At 40.9% G+C, this 14,837-nt stretch overlaps 2 protein-coding genes across 2 annotated transcripts in view; one reads left to right on the plus strand and one right to left on the minus strand.

Annotated features, from left to right (window-relative positions):
* fhod3a (formin homology 2 domain containing 3a) overlaps nucleotides 1-3,703 on the minus strand; it is a 69,761-nt gene extending 66,058 nt beyond the window's left edge. Inside the window, exon 1 of the mRNA XM_069681374.1 lies at nucleotides 3,539-3,703. Coding sequence (XP_069537475.1) covers nucleotides 3,539-3,703 — 165 coding nt within the window. The remainder of the gene's footprint in view (nucleotides 1-3,538) is intronic.
* Nucleotides 3,704-7,621: 3,918 nt separating this feature from the next.
* On the plus strand, nucleotides 7,622-14,431 carry LOC138608404 (sodium-dependent neutral amino acid transporter B(0)AT1-like). Its single transcript, XM_069680981.1, has 12 exons — nucleotides 7,622-7,820; nucleotides 10,172-10,312; nucleotides 10,503-10,640; nucleotides 10,731-10,912; nucleotides 12,014-12,124; nucleotides 12,207-12,319; nucleotides 12,514-12,642; nucleotides 12,765-12,927; nucleotides 13,006-13,210; nucleotides 13,294-13,453; nucleotides 14,029-14,191; nucleotides 14,288-14,431. Exons 1-12 carry the CDS (start codon nucleotides 7,622-7,624, stop codon nucleotides 14,429-14,431), a joined length of 1,848 nt encoding a protein of 615 aa, XP_069537082.1.
* The last annotated feature ends 406 nt before the right edge of the window (nucleotides 14,432-14,837 follow it).

The following is a 14,837-nucleotide window of genomic DNA, read 5'->3' on the forward strand; positions in this document are numbered from 1 at the left end:
AAAACACTGATGTTTAGTAGATGTGATTGTAACCACATTTAGCATGCTCGCTGTGATAATTAGCGCTAAACATAAAGTGCAGCTAAAGATGATGGGAATTGGTCATACACAAAAGTATTAGACGTTTTTTGACATAGGAAATGTTGACCTAATGATGGTGCTAGATAAAAAAGTTCAGCTGAAGGGGCAGGTGCCCCATGTACAGAGGTTACAGTCCTCAACGCACTGATCGCAGGTTAACCTCCCAGTCTGCCGATCATTTGGTGCATGTCATTCCCCACTTTCTACTCCCCATATTTTCTGTCTCTCTTCAGCTTTCCTATAAATAAAGGCATAAAGCCAAAATAAATGATCGTTACAAAAAAAGATTAAGGCATTGAAAGGAGTGCATGAATCTTTGTACCAAATTAAATGTCAGTCAAAAGCATGTGTCAACCTCATGTTGGCATGAGAGGAGAAGTCAAGGGAATTCAGCATGTGGGAAATATAAATGTCACCTAAACATTCAGTAGTTGATGACATATTTCAGGCTGGACCAAAGAGACGCACAGACATATTGCAAACAAACTTAGCTATCCCTTTAGCATGCAAGGCTGCTAGAATGGCTGAGAAGGGCATTTAAGAGTAACCCAATGACTGTATACAGTCTATGGTCTCACCCCAGTTTAACCGGCTATTGAACCCTCTTGTGCTGCCATTGTTAATCACATTTCTCATGCCAATATAACATGAGATTTAGTAAATCTCTAATTGAGGTTTTGCTAAAACAAGTGGGGGTTAGGTGTGGGGTGTTTGTGGTTGGGGGTTGGGGAGGTGGGGTATCAGGCCTTGTCCCCCTGCCCCAGTTTTCACGTTGGAATAAGACAAAGGCATTTCTTGTGCCCCCTCTGCTAGCATTATTCAGCACGTTTGTTTTATTGTGTCTCTGGAAATTCCTCGTTCTGTCTAACACGTGTCCCACCACAGAGCTGCACCACCACCTCCACCCCCAGCTCCCTGCTTTTCTTCGCTTTATCCACCGTATTACTCAATCATACAAATACTGCTTATACAGGGAGAAGCGAGCCCCCGGACCACTCAGTAACACAATTCATTAACAGCTCACCCTCCACAGGGAGTCTCTTTCCTAAAACACTTGGGTTTGGGTTAAAGTAGTAACAACATAAAAAAACACATCATTCTGGATGGAGGTGGCAGAGAGGTGGCTCCAGAATGAACCACAAAGTCTTCACACTCAAGGCTCCGCGACGGGCCAGGGAAACACTTAGTGGCAAGTATACTTTACACTCATTTAATCAAATTCTCCCAGAAGAGTGAAGCAAAGAAAAAACAAGTGGGGGTTTGGGAGTAATTACTTCCATGTTAAAACAACAGAAAGCCTGCTGGCGATCACGCTGGGTTGACAGTTAACAATGCCCTTACGTAACTCAGACGATGAGTTTTTAGGAACTTTTTTGTGTCCGAATCAGAGCCACAGAGGATCGGGCTCTTTGAAGAGCGCTGAGGAGGGTGTGTTCTACACGGCTATTAAACCTCCCAGTGTTGCTTTAATGGGAACCCTTTGCTAATGAAATAAAAGTTGTGCTGTGAAGTCTGGGCTTTGTTGTTTTTCAAGGGGAGTTTTTCTTTGCACAACTGCTGCATGACTGATGGTGTTGCTTCTGCATTTAGCTGAACATGAACATGAAAGGGGGCATTAACTCGTCTTAGTAGCTAATTTGTCTTTAACATTAAATGTTCAACTTTTTTCAGCCTCATTTATTTCTTAAAACCAAGAAGAGAAAAGTGAGAATCTTTCTGTGGCCGTTTGGATAAAGTGACACATCCCTTCTACACAGCCCAGTGATACACAGATTTAGCCCTGGCAAGCTAGCCCCAACCTTATGTGTGTGTTTACGTGTGTTTGTGTTTGAGTGTACGATATGGTGCATGGTCAGAGAGGTGGAAGAGCAGATGGAGGAAGAGGTCAGGAAAACCACAGCAGCCAAAGTGAGGAGAACAAAGTGTCGCAGGGATCCAGGCCCTGGCCACAGGAATTCTGGGACAAGTGACCTATACTTTACATGCAGGCCCAGCCAGCCATACACAGAGACTTACCATCACAGCATAATAATACAGTAGGCTTTCCTCAGAGAATAGCACAGAAGGTTAAGATAAAAAGAGACTGCTTTCACAAAGAGAGACTCAGGAAATTGTCATACTCTTGCTAGCTTTGACATTTTTTAATTATATAATAACGCTGAAGCCTCTAAAACACCGACTTTTAACATCTGACGGGCAAATTTGCAACAGTTTGGTTCCATCCCTGTAATCTAAACTCAATATCCATTTGCCGGGGCGCACAGCCTTCCTAACTGATGTGAACAAAATTGCAAACACGAACGCAGGACATGCCATCTGTGCCTGTATAGGTTGTAATCATAAGCTTTTCTGTGCTGCGGGCCATTTTTCATTTGTTTTGTGGCTTTTAAAGATGGGGCAGCTGAAGATCTACTCGGTCTGGAAAACCACTCAGCTGTTGAGCGCTGGTTGGCTGTGAGCGCAGTGTGCCAGCAGTGCAGCTCTCTCCTTCTCTCTGCGTGTCTCACTTTTAGGTTCAATTTAAGTCGATCTCAATTTTCAGCTTCAATTATGGAGCTTTATCTCACAAATCAAGAATAAAAACAAAGTCGCATCCTCTCCACTAGCCTCTGAGGGTGTGCTTAACCTTCTCAGCGAGGAATGTGTTGCTGTTTTCATCTGGTTGCTTAAATTCACTAAGAATGGCACACAGACACTCTCTCTCTCTCTTGCTATCACACCCCCATCGTAATCTGACTCTCTAAATCTGATCAGCTACGATTCAGACTCTCTCCGGACACCAGAGCTGTTGACTGTCACTCGCAGATGAATGAAGCAACTCAGGATATATCCAGTTGCACTAATGCCTCTGCACACCTGTCACTGTGACATGCTAAGCAAAGTGCAAAATATATTTAGCAATAAGAAAGGATTATTCACTTTGAGAAGGGGATGTATTCTTATTGCTAGGCCCGTCAACAGAGAGGTCAAAGGTCCACAATCTTTCTCAGTGGTAGCTCAGCAGAGCGGAAGTGTGCCACCATGGGATTAAATCAGAATATTTACTCAAAAACAAGTGAAGCCCATGTTTAATGTTGCTGTGGGCTTTCAGGCAAACATGTGCAACCTTGTTTCAGTCCTGGTGGCTGGAGAGCCAATCACTTGTGCTTGCATGTGTTCTCAAAATAGCCTCTGAATGGTGGGTATGGAAGTTTATTTGCAGAAGGCTTAAAATGGAAAACAGCAGTCTTAAAGGTTGCAAAACAACCTTGTGTAGACCTGATTTCAACCTTTGAATACATTTAAATAAGATTTTCATGTAAGATGTGTTGTTTTCCTTGAGTTTCTAGTGATCCTATATTATGTAATAGTGGAATATATCACTACAAAATCACTATATTTCCTTTACAGCACATATTATGATTTGTTTATCAGGGTTTAGTCTAGAATTAGCTGTTGACCAGGCTGGTAATCCTACCTTGTGTGGAGCTTTGAGCAGCCGGTGGACGCCTGCGAGCTGGTTGATGAGGGGGATATCCTCCCTGAAGGTGTACAGCGGTGGTCTAGTCGGTTCTGGGAAGTTCGTGCTGTTGAACGGATCGGTGTCATCTAAAAACTGAACCCTGCAGACAAACGTGGCCATGGTGCATCCATGCAAGTGCCTCCTCTGAGAGGAGCAGCCCGGTTTAATGGGAGCCGGACCAGCTGAGGCTGTGGTCGCTGAGCGCTCCTCTCCTGGTAACGACAACAAACCCGGGTCGCCAAGTGCGCCCTGCGCGCAGCCTGTCCTCCCGCAGGACAAGGGGAGAGGTGTGTGGGGGGGTTGCTGGAAGCCGGAAAGATGCCACAAGAAGCCGGTCAGTGTCTTTTCTCGCCTCGTGGCTTCTGTTGTGCTCGGCCGGGGCTTCTGATGTCGCTGTGTTATTCTCGGAGGGGCAGGTGGCCAGTGTTAAAGGGGAGGCGGCAGGAGGACTACAGCTCGCTGCCTGAGAGTGAAGGATCAGCGCAGCTTGGGACAGCCGGTCTGCTGTCTGTCTGAGTCCCAGTAAATCCTCCCCCCTCCCTCCCACCCAAATCTATTTTCCCCTCTGCCTCACCTCCCCCTCCTTTCAGTGTCCCCGGCTTAGCAGTGGCTACCGAAATGAAAAGAACTGATCCTAAAAAAGTATTTGGGAAAACATGAACACATAAAATCGATGTAGTTCAAATATCCATCATGAAGTTAGTGGTTAAATAAACTATATGGCACTGTTATAAAAAGTAAATATGAGCCTGCTATTGAATGAATAGACTATGAAAAAAAGAAGATGTAAAAAGCTTTTTGTGTAAACTCACTAAGGACAACAGAGCTCCAGATAAATAATACTAGGATGGATATCTGCTGTTCAGAGTTTTGCTGCAAGTTGAAGTCCTGTTCTAACCAATGGCGCCCTCTAGTGGCTACCAATTTTCAATGCAAGTACGTATTTCTGTCAGTGCCACTGATTCAACTAAATCGACCAACTTTTGTACTTTTTCTACAGGTAACAAAACTTTTGTATGCTGCTGTTTCACTACCAGTTCCTCTTTGTCTTGCTCTATAATCAGTAGCAAGTTTTATCAACTTTGGTAAGAACAGCAGGAATTCCTTTCAAACAATTTTGTGTTTTGCTGTGGTCACAGGATTTTTTTTTTGTTATCACCAGACTACTTCACAAATACCTATAATAAATCTATGGTAATAATTGCAGAATTTGTTGCTGTTGCTGAATATGTCTTTCACTTTAATCACAAGTTATTGCCTTATATGTACATCATTTGCCTTATAATGTATATATACCTAGCTAAATGTCGAATATCCTTAATATTTTTAAAATATTTTTTTAATGCTTCATTGCTGCTTCCTTATTATTTTATTATATTTTATGATATTTTAAGATAAGATGAGGTAAGATAAGATAGAACTTTATTAATCCCAAAGGAAATTATAGTACCAGATAGCTCCAAAAATACAGTACAAAATTAGAGGAATACAAAAAACAACTCAAATATAGTGAAAATATAAAGTGTATGGGTTAATGCAAAAGAGACAGTGCCTAAAAGAAAAACAATACTACAATAGTCATCTGCAAAAATAGGCAGGAAGTAATGGTGGCAGTTAAATTGATATTAGTACTGACAGTTATAATGTAGTAAGACTATGTTACCCTTTCTAATGGAGCCTTTCTAATGGTACTTGTATAACTAGAGTGACAATACAAATCTTGAATCTATTGTGAACTCCTTTTATAGTACAAGCAAATATGAGAAAATTGCAAATGGACTGAACTTGCCATGCAAGGCCCAAGGTCTATTTCATATGATACCCAATTGCCTCAGGAATAGGGGTCCTTCAACACAAAGGACCTGGCAATTGAACCAGTAACCCTCGAATTGGAGGTAGACCCACTATACCTCTGACCCGCAGCCATCTCATAGATTTAGAATTTTTTAAATGTATTCTTGGGAGTATAAGGCCTTGACCTAGCACTTCACATCACACGTTTGGCAGTTTGATCCCCACAGCCCCTCGTGTTCACACGTGGAAGTGTTCTTGAGAAAAACTCTGAACCCCAACCACTCTCGATGGTAAGGCTTGTGGGTTGTAGGTACATGGCTGTCTGCCATCAGTGAGTGAGTGTAAGAATCAGTGCTTTATAAACACAGTCCATTTCCTACATTATCCATGAATCTATTATGTAACATGTGACAAAAATTACCTCTTTGTTACCACATGAGGGCAGAAAGCCACTTCTTTTAACACTGAGAGAAAAGAAAGTCACCAGCACGTGTGAGGTGCAGGTGATGATAATGTGCATCTTAAGTTAACGACTGGTTGTAAAGTAAGGACTAAAGTACAAAGATTTGTTCATACATCCTGACAACAACTCATTAAATGTTCCCTTATCTCTGGTTCTCTAACGTTTTCCTGTGTGGTTAGGAATTATGTCTAAACATAGACCAGTAATCCCCAACAATAAATCATCAGCATGAATGAGTTGATCTGCTAAGTGTTATATGAATGAGTTATTATACATAATACCTGCAATCACAACCTTAGTCAGAACCTCCCATTTATATCAGCGATCATGTTTAGACGTCAATGAGTGATGAATACTTTTGTGTATATTATTGCTGATGGTTAACAGACAATAACCTTTAAGGCATCTCTGCACAGAACCTAAACAGACAATTAGTTAAAATGTTTTCTCTTCTTCATTCTGATGGGAGCTCAGGTCAAAGGGCAAGGTGTGATCATGTTTTTACAGTCTTCATGACCCCCCTCCCTGTGCCAGCACAGTGACTTGGCAAATGTGCTTAACCTTATGAAGTCATCAGCTGTGTCAAAATGGTTGAGAACATACAGTGTTGTATTTGTTGTGAACAGCAAACACTGCAAACTAGCAAAAAGATGTTAGATATGAGCCTTCTTTTGCATGAAACAAGCTAATCTGCCTTTAGCTAGATACAAGAGCAACTTTCAGCAACATCAGATTACTTTAGATATAATTATTCTTGTTTCTAGATAACACAACTTCACACAGAAGAAAACATCCTAGCAAATATTCCCAGTATGGGCCTGTTCTGTCACGGTTTACTGTGTGCATTTGCCCTTTTACAAAATGTTATTTGGCAAAGCACAGGTCATGCAACAGAGAAAAAAAATTCTATTGAATTACTTAAATGCTTATATTAAACCAATCTAATACCTTGAAGGCACAACAATTGCAGCGCTAATTATAATAGGTTAGAAAATACATTTGCCCAAATTTAAAAATGAAGTTATACAGATGATTGGTTGTTTATCTCTAGTGGGCACACCTTGGTTTCACTGTAGTTGTTTACTGACCCTAACCCTTCTCCAAAAGAAACTTGTTAAATACAACAGATACATGCAGTAAACAGATAATCCTCCATGGGGAGAAATATATGACCCAGAAGACCTTAGGATGAGACATCAAAAATGGAGGTTGTCAGTCTGTGACCCACATGTGTTTTTTAATGGATATCTTTGCCCCAGAAGAGGAATATTTACTGGAATAAAGCAACAAATAATGATGCGTATCAAATGAGATACCACAGGTATTTAAAATAATGTATTTGTATGTATGTATTTGTAAGAATTCATTATACATACACAACCTGCTTTATGAGAATAATGGATGAGTAATTGGCTTGAGTGTGAGTGCCAAAATTTCCACACACGCACACTGTCACTCACACACACACACACACACACACACACACACACACTTACACAAACATACCAGATACAGAGAAATGTAGCAATTTATTTTCAGGGATATTTTATGGCGGTTACACCCACATCACCTCTACCTTCCTTAACATGTTATGAGATGCAGAGATAAATGTGATGCGTAAAACACAGACACACACACACACACACACACACACACTCAGTGATAATACTCTGTGAAAGGCAGCAGCACAGAAACCTCCCAGTTTCCCACCACCAAGGAAGACATTGCCTGACACTGCGTGACATTCTGAGTCTGCAGACTGCACTAACTCCACAGACAACATGAGACTGGTTCTTCCTAACCCGGGGCTGGACGACAGGATCCCCTCTCATGAGGACCTGGAGAGGATGGAGAAGGAGACGGCTGCAGACAGGCCCAAGTGGGACAACAAAGCCCAGTATCTGCTCACCTGTGTGGGCTTCTGTGTGGGACTTGGTAACGTCTGGAGGTTCCCATACCTGTGTCAGAGCCATGGAGGAGGTAAACTCATCTTATCTGTAGCTAAAATATAAAAGTATTACATTTTTAACAGTTCTTATTATGAAAACTGAAATTAATTTTGAAATTAAAATATTGAAAATATTTATGACAGCTAACAAGTAAAACTGCACATTGAAGGATCTTGACTTTTGGACGTCATGCACTGTATTTGCAAATAATGCATCATCATGCGTGTGTCAGAAAATTCTGCATTCAATTATAACTACACAGAATTACTCTGAGTCTGATAAGCTTTAAGTTTCAGTTATATACCAGCACTTAAATGTACATAAACATATTAAAGCATCACTTTTGTTAGCTATAATTCATCACAGTTTTGTTGATTTTGTGTAAGATTTTTTAATAGACAGGATAATGGTGTGAGGTCAAATATAAAACCGTTTTAGATGTAAAAATCAAACATACTCCATTATCCAAAGTAGCACTATAAAACCATCATGCATCACCGTTAGCTCCACATCTGCACTTAAAGTGATTAAGGTTAAACATTAACCTGTGAAGTTAAATGGACATTACTGCTAAAATGGTTATTTTACATCAAAGAACTACTGATGTGTTAAACGACTGTACGATCTGTATTTTACATTTAGCAACAGAGATGTGCTTTGAAGTTGGTGATAGGATGATCTAAATGACTAACTTGACAAAACAAATATTGGCAAACTAAGTTTTGTATTGTATGAGGAGACTTCTTTGGCAGATTCATGAAGTTTGAGACTGAGGTGTTGCCTGAGAGGTACACAGATAAACTTAGCAGATAATGTTCATATCTCAAGATATGAAAACTCCTAACAAACAACACTCAGAATTTATCAGCCAACAGCACACATACCATCCCAGAACAAGAAGAAATGTTGTATGTTGTATGCTGAGTCAAGGTTTTGCACCTTGAATAAACTCATGATAAAAAGACAAAGAGTCGACAGTAATGCTAGCAGCTCTTTGAGGCTACATGAGCACAGTTTAACTTGCTAAATGCTAATGTCAACATGTTAACATGCTCACATTGACAACTATGCTAATGTTTTGCAGGTGTAATATATTTTCCTGTGAAAACCATAAAATGTTGACCTGGCGGTGGCGGTCAGGGATTATAATTAAAAGACTGTCCTCTAGAGAACATGAATATCTATAAATAATTTGATGGAAGCATTCGTTAGCTGTAGAGATGTTTCGGACAGACACAAGCTAGCTAAAATTAGCTAGCTAAAAACAGCACTTTCAACCAAATGTTCTTAACTCTCCCTTGTGCTGGATATGAGGAGCTTTACTTACTTGTAGCCTGGAATGTTTAGATACAGAACAAGGTTGCTAGCATGAGTAGTATCACCGTCCAGTCTTCTGCTTAGTAGTTCAGTTAAGGAAAAGAAACTCCTTTGAAGCTACGGTAACCTTAGTTTTTCACTACTTCTACATAAATCAGTTGGTTTATCTGCAAACAGAAAAACAACACCGATTGGATTTGTTTTAGCTCAGTTAGTTAGCGTTTAGAAGATGGAAAGTTTTCACTTCACAGAACTCCGAAATGCTGGTAGAGGTAGAATATGCTAAATATAACAAAATGGCTAACACACAAACGCTTTATGCATCGGGGCGGCTGGATAAAGAGATTCTTTTTTATCTTTAACTTGCTGTGAACCCTCAGGCACCACTGAGATTAGATGAACACATCTCAGTGGTGGAAGTGTGATTTCCCAACAATCCCTGTGCCACTGATGTCCACCTAAAGCATGAGCTGACGGTTAGGAGAGTGTTTATTAATCTCGAGTGGTTAACATTTAACTTGCTTTAGCTACTACTGAGAGTGCTTCAGCGGCAACAATCTGTGGTTTGCCCCCACCACAAGAGGCCACAACAAGTCAGTAACGGCACAACACTATCTGCAGAATTTCTTATGGCTATTGAGAAAGGATCATAATTACATGTGACTCAGCTTTATATCAGCTAATTTAAATCTCTGCTATCTACAAAAGTCCTGATTAAGGAGTGCACGTTCAGCCCTGAACCTACGACATGCAGAGTCATGCATGATAATGAAGACAATAAAATGTTGTTTCTTCCTCTTGTTTATACCCACCATCCTGCATGTGATGTTGTTTCATGTTATTTGAGGTTATGACAGATAGATAAGTGTGTAACATGAACTGGGAAAGCTAACTGCTTAAAGGTATTTTGCAGACAGCAAAATAGGTAGCACAGTTTTTTTGCTGTGAGGCAGAAACTTTAGGTGTTTTTAACAGTAAACAAACTGAATCTAAGCTAACACACACATCTCCTCTATATTTCCAGTTATATAAAATTGATCTAAGCTTGTGCTGGTGTGTCCCCAGGTGCTTTTATCATCCCTTTTATGATCCTGCTCGTCCTGGAGGGTGTCCCGCTGTTGCACCTGGAGTTTGCAATCGGCCAACGCCTTCGAAAGGGCAGTGTGGGGGCATGGGCGGCTATAAACCCCTACTTTTTTGGAGTGGGTGAGTGCTGGCCCAAGTGGTCTGGGATTCTTGTCTTGAGCAGAAAGATGTTTGAACAAATCTAGCCAGCTTTCATCAGTATTATCACTGGCTTTGGTTATAAGTACCAATATTAGTCCTGTAGGTTAAATCATTCATTCATTCATTCATCAGCATTTATTAGTAATATACTCTTCCCTTCATGTCACAGGTATTGCGTCCATGACGGTGTCGTTCTTGGTGGGCATGTACTACAACACCATCATCGCCTGGGTGATGTGGTACTTCTTTAACTCTTTCCAGGACCCCCTGCCATGGAGCCAGTGTCCTCTAAATGAAAATCTCACAGGCATGTCTCACCGGCCCTTTTTGAATTTGTTCTTTCAATTCAGTCAAACTGTTAGCAATGTAGTCAAACAATTGTTCCCACTTTCTGTAGGTCTAGTGTCCGAATGCGAACGCAGCACTCCAGTGGATTACTTCTGGTACAGAAAGACATTGAACACCTCAGATGCTATAGAAGATGCTGGAGGTCTGCAGTGGTGGATCGTGTTGTGTTTGGCGACTGCTTGGAGTGTGCTCTATATCTGCTGCATTAGAGGGATTGAGACCACAGGCAAGGTAGGATGTCTATGGCAATAATATGTGTGATGAAGCAAAGATCTTTATGTCATGCATCAGCAATAGAACAGACAAAATATATTATACTGTTATGCATTGCATATTAAGGCCAGCACATCTATGGTACAATCAAATCAACAATTTCTTGTCCCTCCTTTAAGTTTTTTTTAGGTCAGGTCAGCCTTTTCTTTTTACAAGAAAATAGTGGCTTTAACCAATACCATAAATGGCAGCTCAGTTCCAGTAAGGCTCCTATAAGCCAGCATGCACAACTCCAAAACCCTGACCACAAGTGCAGCTGTCATAATTATATACTTCCACCTATGGGGGGCAGCTATGGCTCAATGGTAGAGTCAATCGTCTCCCAAGTGGAAGGTTGGCCATTTGATCCCTGACTCCTCGTCTACATGTCGAGGTGTCCTCGGGCAATACAATGAACCCCCGAACCAGAACACCGAAATTGCTATGAATGTAGTTAGTTCCTGACCGGAGATTGGCACTTTGCATCCTTGCCATCAGTGTGTAAAGGGTGAATGTGCCGTGTAGTGTAAAAGCGCTTTGAGTGGTCAGAAAACTAGAAAAGCACTATGTATAAAGCCCCTTTCCCACTTGTAAAACCCCCCGCGCTAACACCCACTAACACCCGGCTTTTTTGTTTAGTTGGAAAGGTTACAATCGGCATTCAGACCTGCGTCAAATGACTCTGCAGTAGACCCTGGTAGTTATCGCTTCGTCCCGATCAGCACTGATGGGAACACAAAACCTGTGTCGACACCCTAATCTCCACCCCCTTTCCGGCACGTCTCCGTCCAAGCAGCACAAGAACATCCTTCCAAATTTGTCAGCACCGAGTTTGATAAATAGACTGAATGAGTAATAGATACAACAAAAACGTAACATCTTCACTGGCCTCCATGCTGCTTACCAAAGAGTATTTTTTAAGTTCTTTGTGCATACTATTGTTTACTAACCCTCCAGCGTGTTTGTGATGTCAGACGGTGACGCAGCAGAAAGTAACATAATCAATAAGAGAAGCCAGATTTGAGTGATATGTTTGTTTTTCTTAAAATGCACAATGTTTATCTTTCCTTTCTTTTTCAGGCTGTGTACATCACCTCCACGCTGCCCTACGTGGTCCTCACCATCTTCCTCATCAGAGGACTGACTCTGAAAGGATCTGTAGATGGAATCAAGTTCCTCTTCACGCCAGATGTCAGTATAGCCATCATTAGATTATTTCTCCCTTCCAATAGCTCGGTAGATATTTGACTCTGATGATGTTATCCATTTCTAGCTGAACGAGTTAGTGAACCCACAGACGTGGTTGGATGCAGGAGCTCAGGTTTTCTACTCGTTCTCTTTGGCCTTTGGAGGTCTCATCTCTTTCTCCAGCTACAACCCTATTCAGTAAGTACACAGGTCACCTACTGATTGTTATCTCATCAGTCCAAATATACAGAATAAAGTGGTCTGCGTCCTTTATTGTATACAAGAAACTGCATACAGCAATATGAAGTATTCATATTTTAAATTTCCATCTTAGATGTTTAGAAAAATATATTTATTGTGTTTAAAATACATTTGAAAATCCTTTTTTCTAGCAACAATTGTGAGCAAGATGCAGTCATCATCGCCCTGGTCAACGGCTTCACATCTATCTATGCTGCCACTGTCATATACTCCATCATAGGCTTCCGTGCAACAGAGCAGTTTGATGCCTGCCTGAACGGGTTTGTTCATGTATTACTGGATCAATTTATTTTATTAAATCAAAGTAAAACTACAGCTTCACTTGACCAAATCAACATTACATAGTATGAACCGTTTTTTACTCATAAATGTCCTCTTCCAGAAACATCATGATGCTGCTGAATGCGTTTGATCTCGCTGAGGGCTCCATCACAGAGAGCAACTATGACCAAATGCTACAAAACCTCAACAGCACAGTCTCAGGGCCAGAGGTCATTGGAGGGCTGGGACTCAACACGTGCGACCTGCAGGAGATTCTCCAAGATGTATGATTATATTATCCATTATGACATGCTTTATTAAGTCCCTTGAGTTTTGCAGCTGATTGTTCTCTTGTATTCCAGGGAGTGGAAGGAACAGGTCTGGCCTTCATCGTGTTCACAGAGGCCATCACAAAGATGCCTTTCTCTCCTCTCTGGTCCGTGCTCTTTTTCATCATGCTCTTCTGTCTCGGGCTCTCCACCATGTTTGGCAGCATCGAGGGAGTCGTGGTTCCTCTGCAGGACCTACAGATCTTTCCAAAGAAGTGTCCTAAAGAGGTGCTCACAGGTAAACGATTCTAGAGGCTCAATGCACTAGCATTAGATTATACTGTGGAAAAAATGTTGTTAATAAGTGATTTTGTGTTTCAGGAATTGTGTGCTTCGTATCCTTCCTGATCGCCCTCATATTTGCTCTGCAGTCTGGTAATTACTGGTTAGCACTCTTTGACGGCTACGCAGGCTCCATCCCTCTGCTCATTATCGCCTTCTGTGAGATGGTAGGCGTAGCCTACCTGTATGGAATAGACAGGTAAGTGGTTAGCACAAGTCCAACCGAATATTGCTGAACTTATTTTGTCAAAATTCAAGCACCACTTCCTGGCCATAATTGGAATTATGGGAGCACACTTCCCAATTTAACCAGACATCTACAACTGGCTTTCTTTGTCATGGTTTTCACTGTTGATTTTTTTTCTTCATTTTCCTTTTTAGACTGTTTGCCTTCATCTGAAAATCTTTGGATTTTCACTTATTTTTGAAGTTGTATCTGTAATCATCGATCTTTTCTTTGTTTGTTCAGCCATAGTAGATTACTGTTTCCTTACAGAAACAGGAAATGAAGCCACTTAGCTCCGCCTACACTCTCTGACAGACCAATCAATTTCCGCGAATGTTGCCACAGACACCCAGTCCATAAAAATGCTGTATACTACAAATGCAAAGCTTTTATCAGTGGGCCATAGGCTGTGTTAACTCATCAGGTGATAGTGACTAAAAAGACATTTATTTAAATGAAAAAGTTTGAGACTGTATCTTTAATATGTAGTTACATCAAGTGTTAACTGCACTTCCTGTGTCCTGAGACCAATCTATTTCCTTTGTCAGGTTCAACAAAGATATTGAGTTCATGATTGGACACAAACCCAACATCTTCTGGCAGGCCACCTGGAGATTTATCAGCCCTGCGATTGTCTTGGTCATCTTTGTGTTTTACTTAGTCACCCAAGTCAGAGCCGAACTGACATACATCACCTGGAATCCAAGCTCGGTATGTTTCTCTGCTGTCATTAGCCAATTAATTTCTTCAAATTATCCTTAATACATGTTTTCATTCTGAAATATCTCATCCTTGTTGTGTTAACAGGACAAGTTCCCAGTGTTGGAGACACTGGCATATCCCAGCTGGGTCTACGTTATCATCTTCCTCCTGGCGGGAGTTCCCAGTCTTATGATCCCGGGGATTGCTTTGTTCAAATTATTCCAAAAATGCTGCTGCAAGAAACATTAACTCAACCTCGTATCTTCCACAAAGTACTAAAATGAAAACTACTTCACTGGTGTGTGCTGCATGACACATGTAAACTCACATTAACACACAACTAAAAGTGTCAAAAACATGGCACATGTATGCCGATCTTTCAGGGCAAAAGGGACGTGTACCTTAAACCTACAATTTAGAGTAGACACAAAAAAACACAAGGGCCAGTGCAATAGAGATTATTTATTTGAGTACTTTTCTTTGTGAAAAAATACAGGTTTTATCTTCAGTTTTTTTTCTGTGCTTAAAACTAGATATTAGTGTTCAAATCTTTGTGCATGTTGAGTTGATGAGTTTGCTATATTTATGTATTTTGAACCATTATACACTTTCTATGTGAATATTGTTGTATATTTCATTAGAGGATAATTAAACT

This window comes from Semicossyphus pulcher, unplaced genomic scaffold (genome assembly GCF_022749685.1).
Source record: "Semicossyphus pulcher isolate SPU_LCO1_2020_fin unplaced genomic scaffold, fSemPul1.0.p SCAF_5, whole genome shotgun sequence".
Lineage (NCBI taxonomy): Eukaryota > Metazoa > Chordata > Actinopteri > Labriformes > Labridae > Semicossyphus > Semicossyphus pulcher.

What these genes read in the sequence shown, in the direction of transcription:
- LOC138608404 (XM_069680981.1), top strand. Translation starts at nt 7,622, where the DNA reads ATGAGACTGGTTCTTCCTAACCCGGGGCTGGACGACAGGATCCCCTCT. An exon ending in TACCTGTATGGAATAGACAG is followed by an intron (nt 13,454 to 14,028) that starts GTAAGTGGTTAG and finishes TTCCTTTGTCAG; the next exon opens with GTTCAACAAAGATATTGAGT. An exon ending in TCACCTGGAATCCAAGCTCG is followed by an intron (nt 14,192 to 14,287) that starts GTATGTTTCTCT and finishes TTGTGTTAACAG; the next exon opens with GACAAGTTCCCAGTGTTGGA.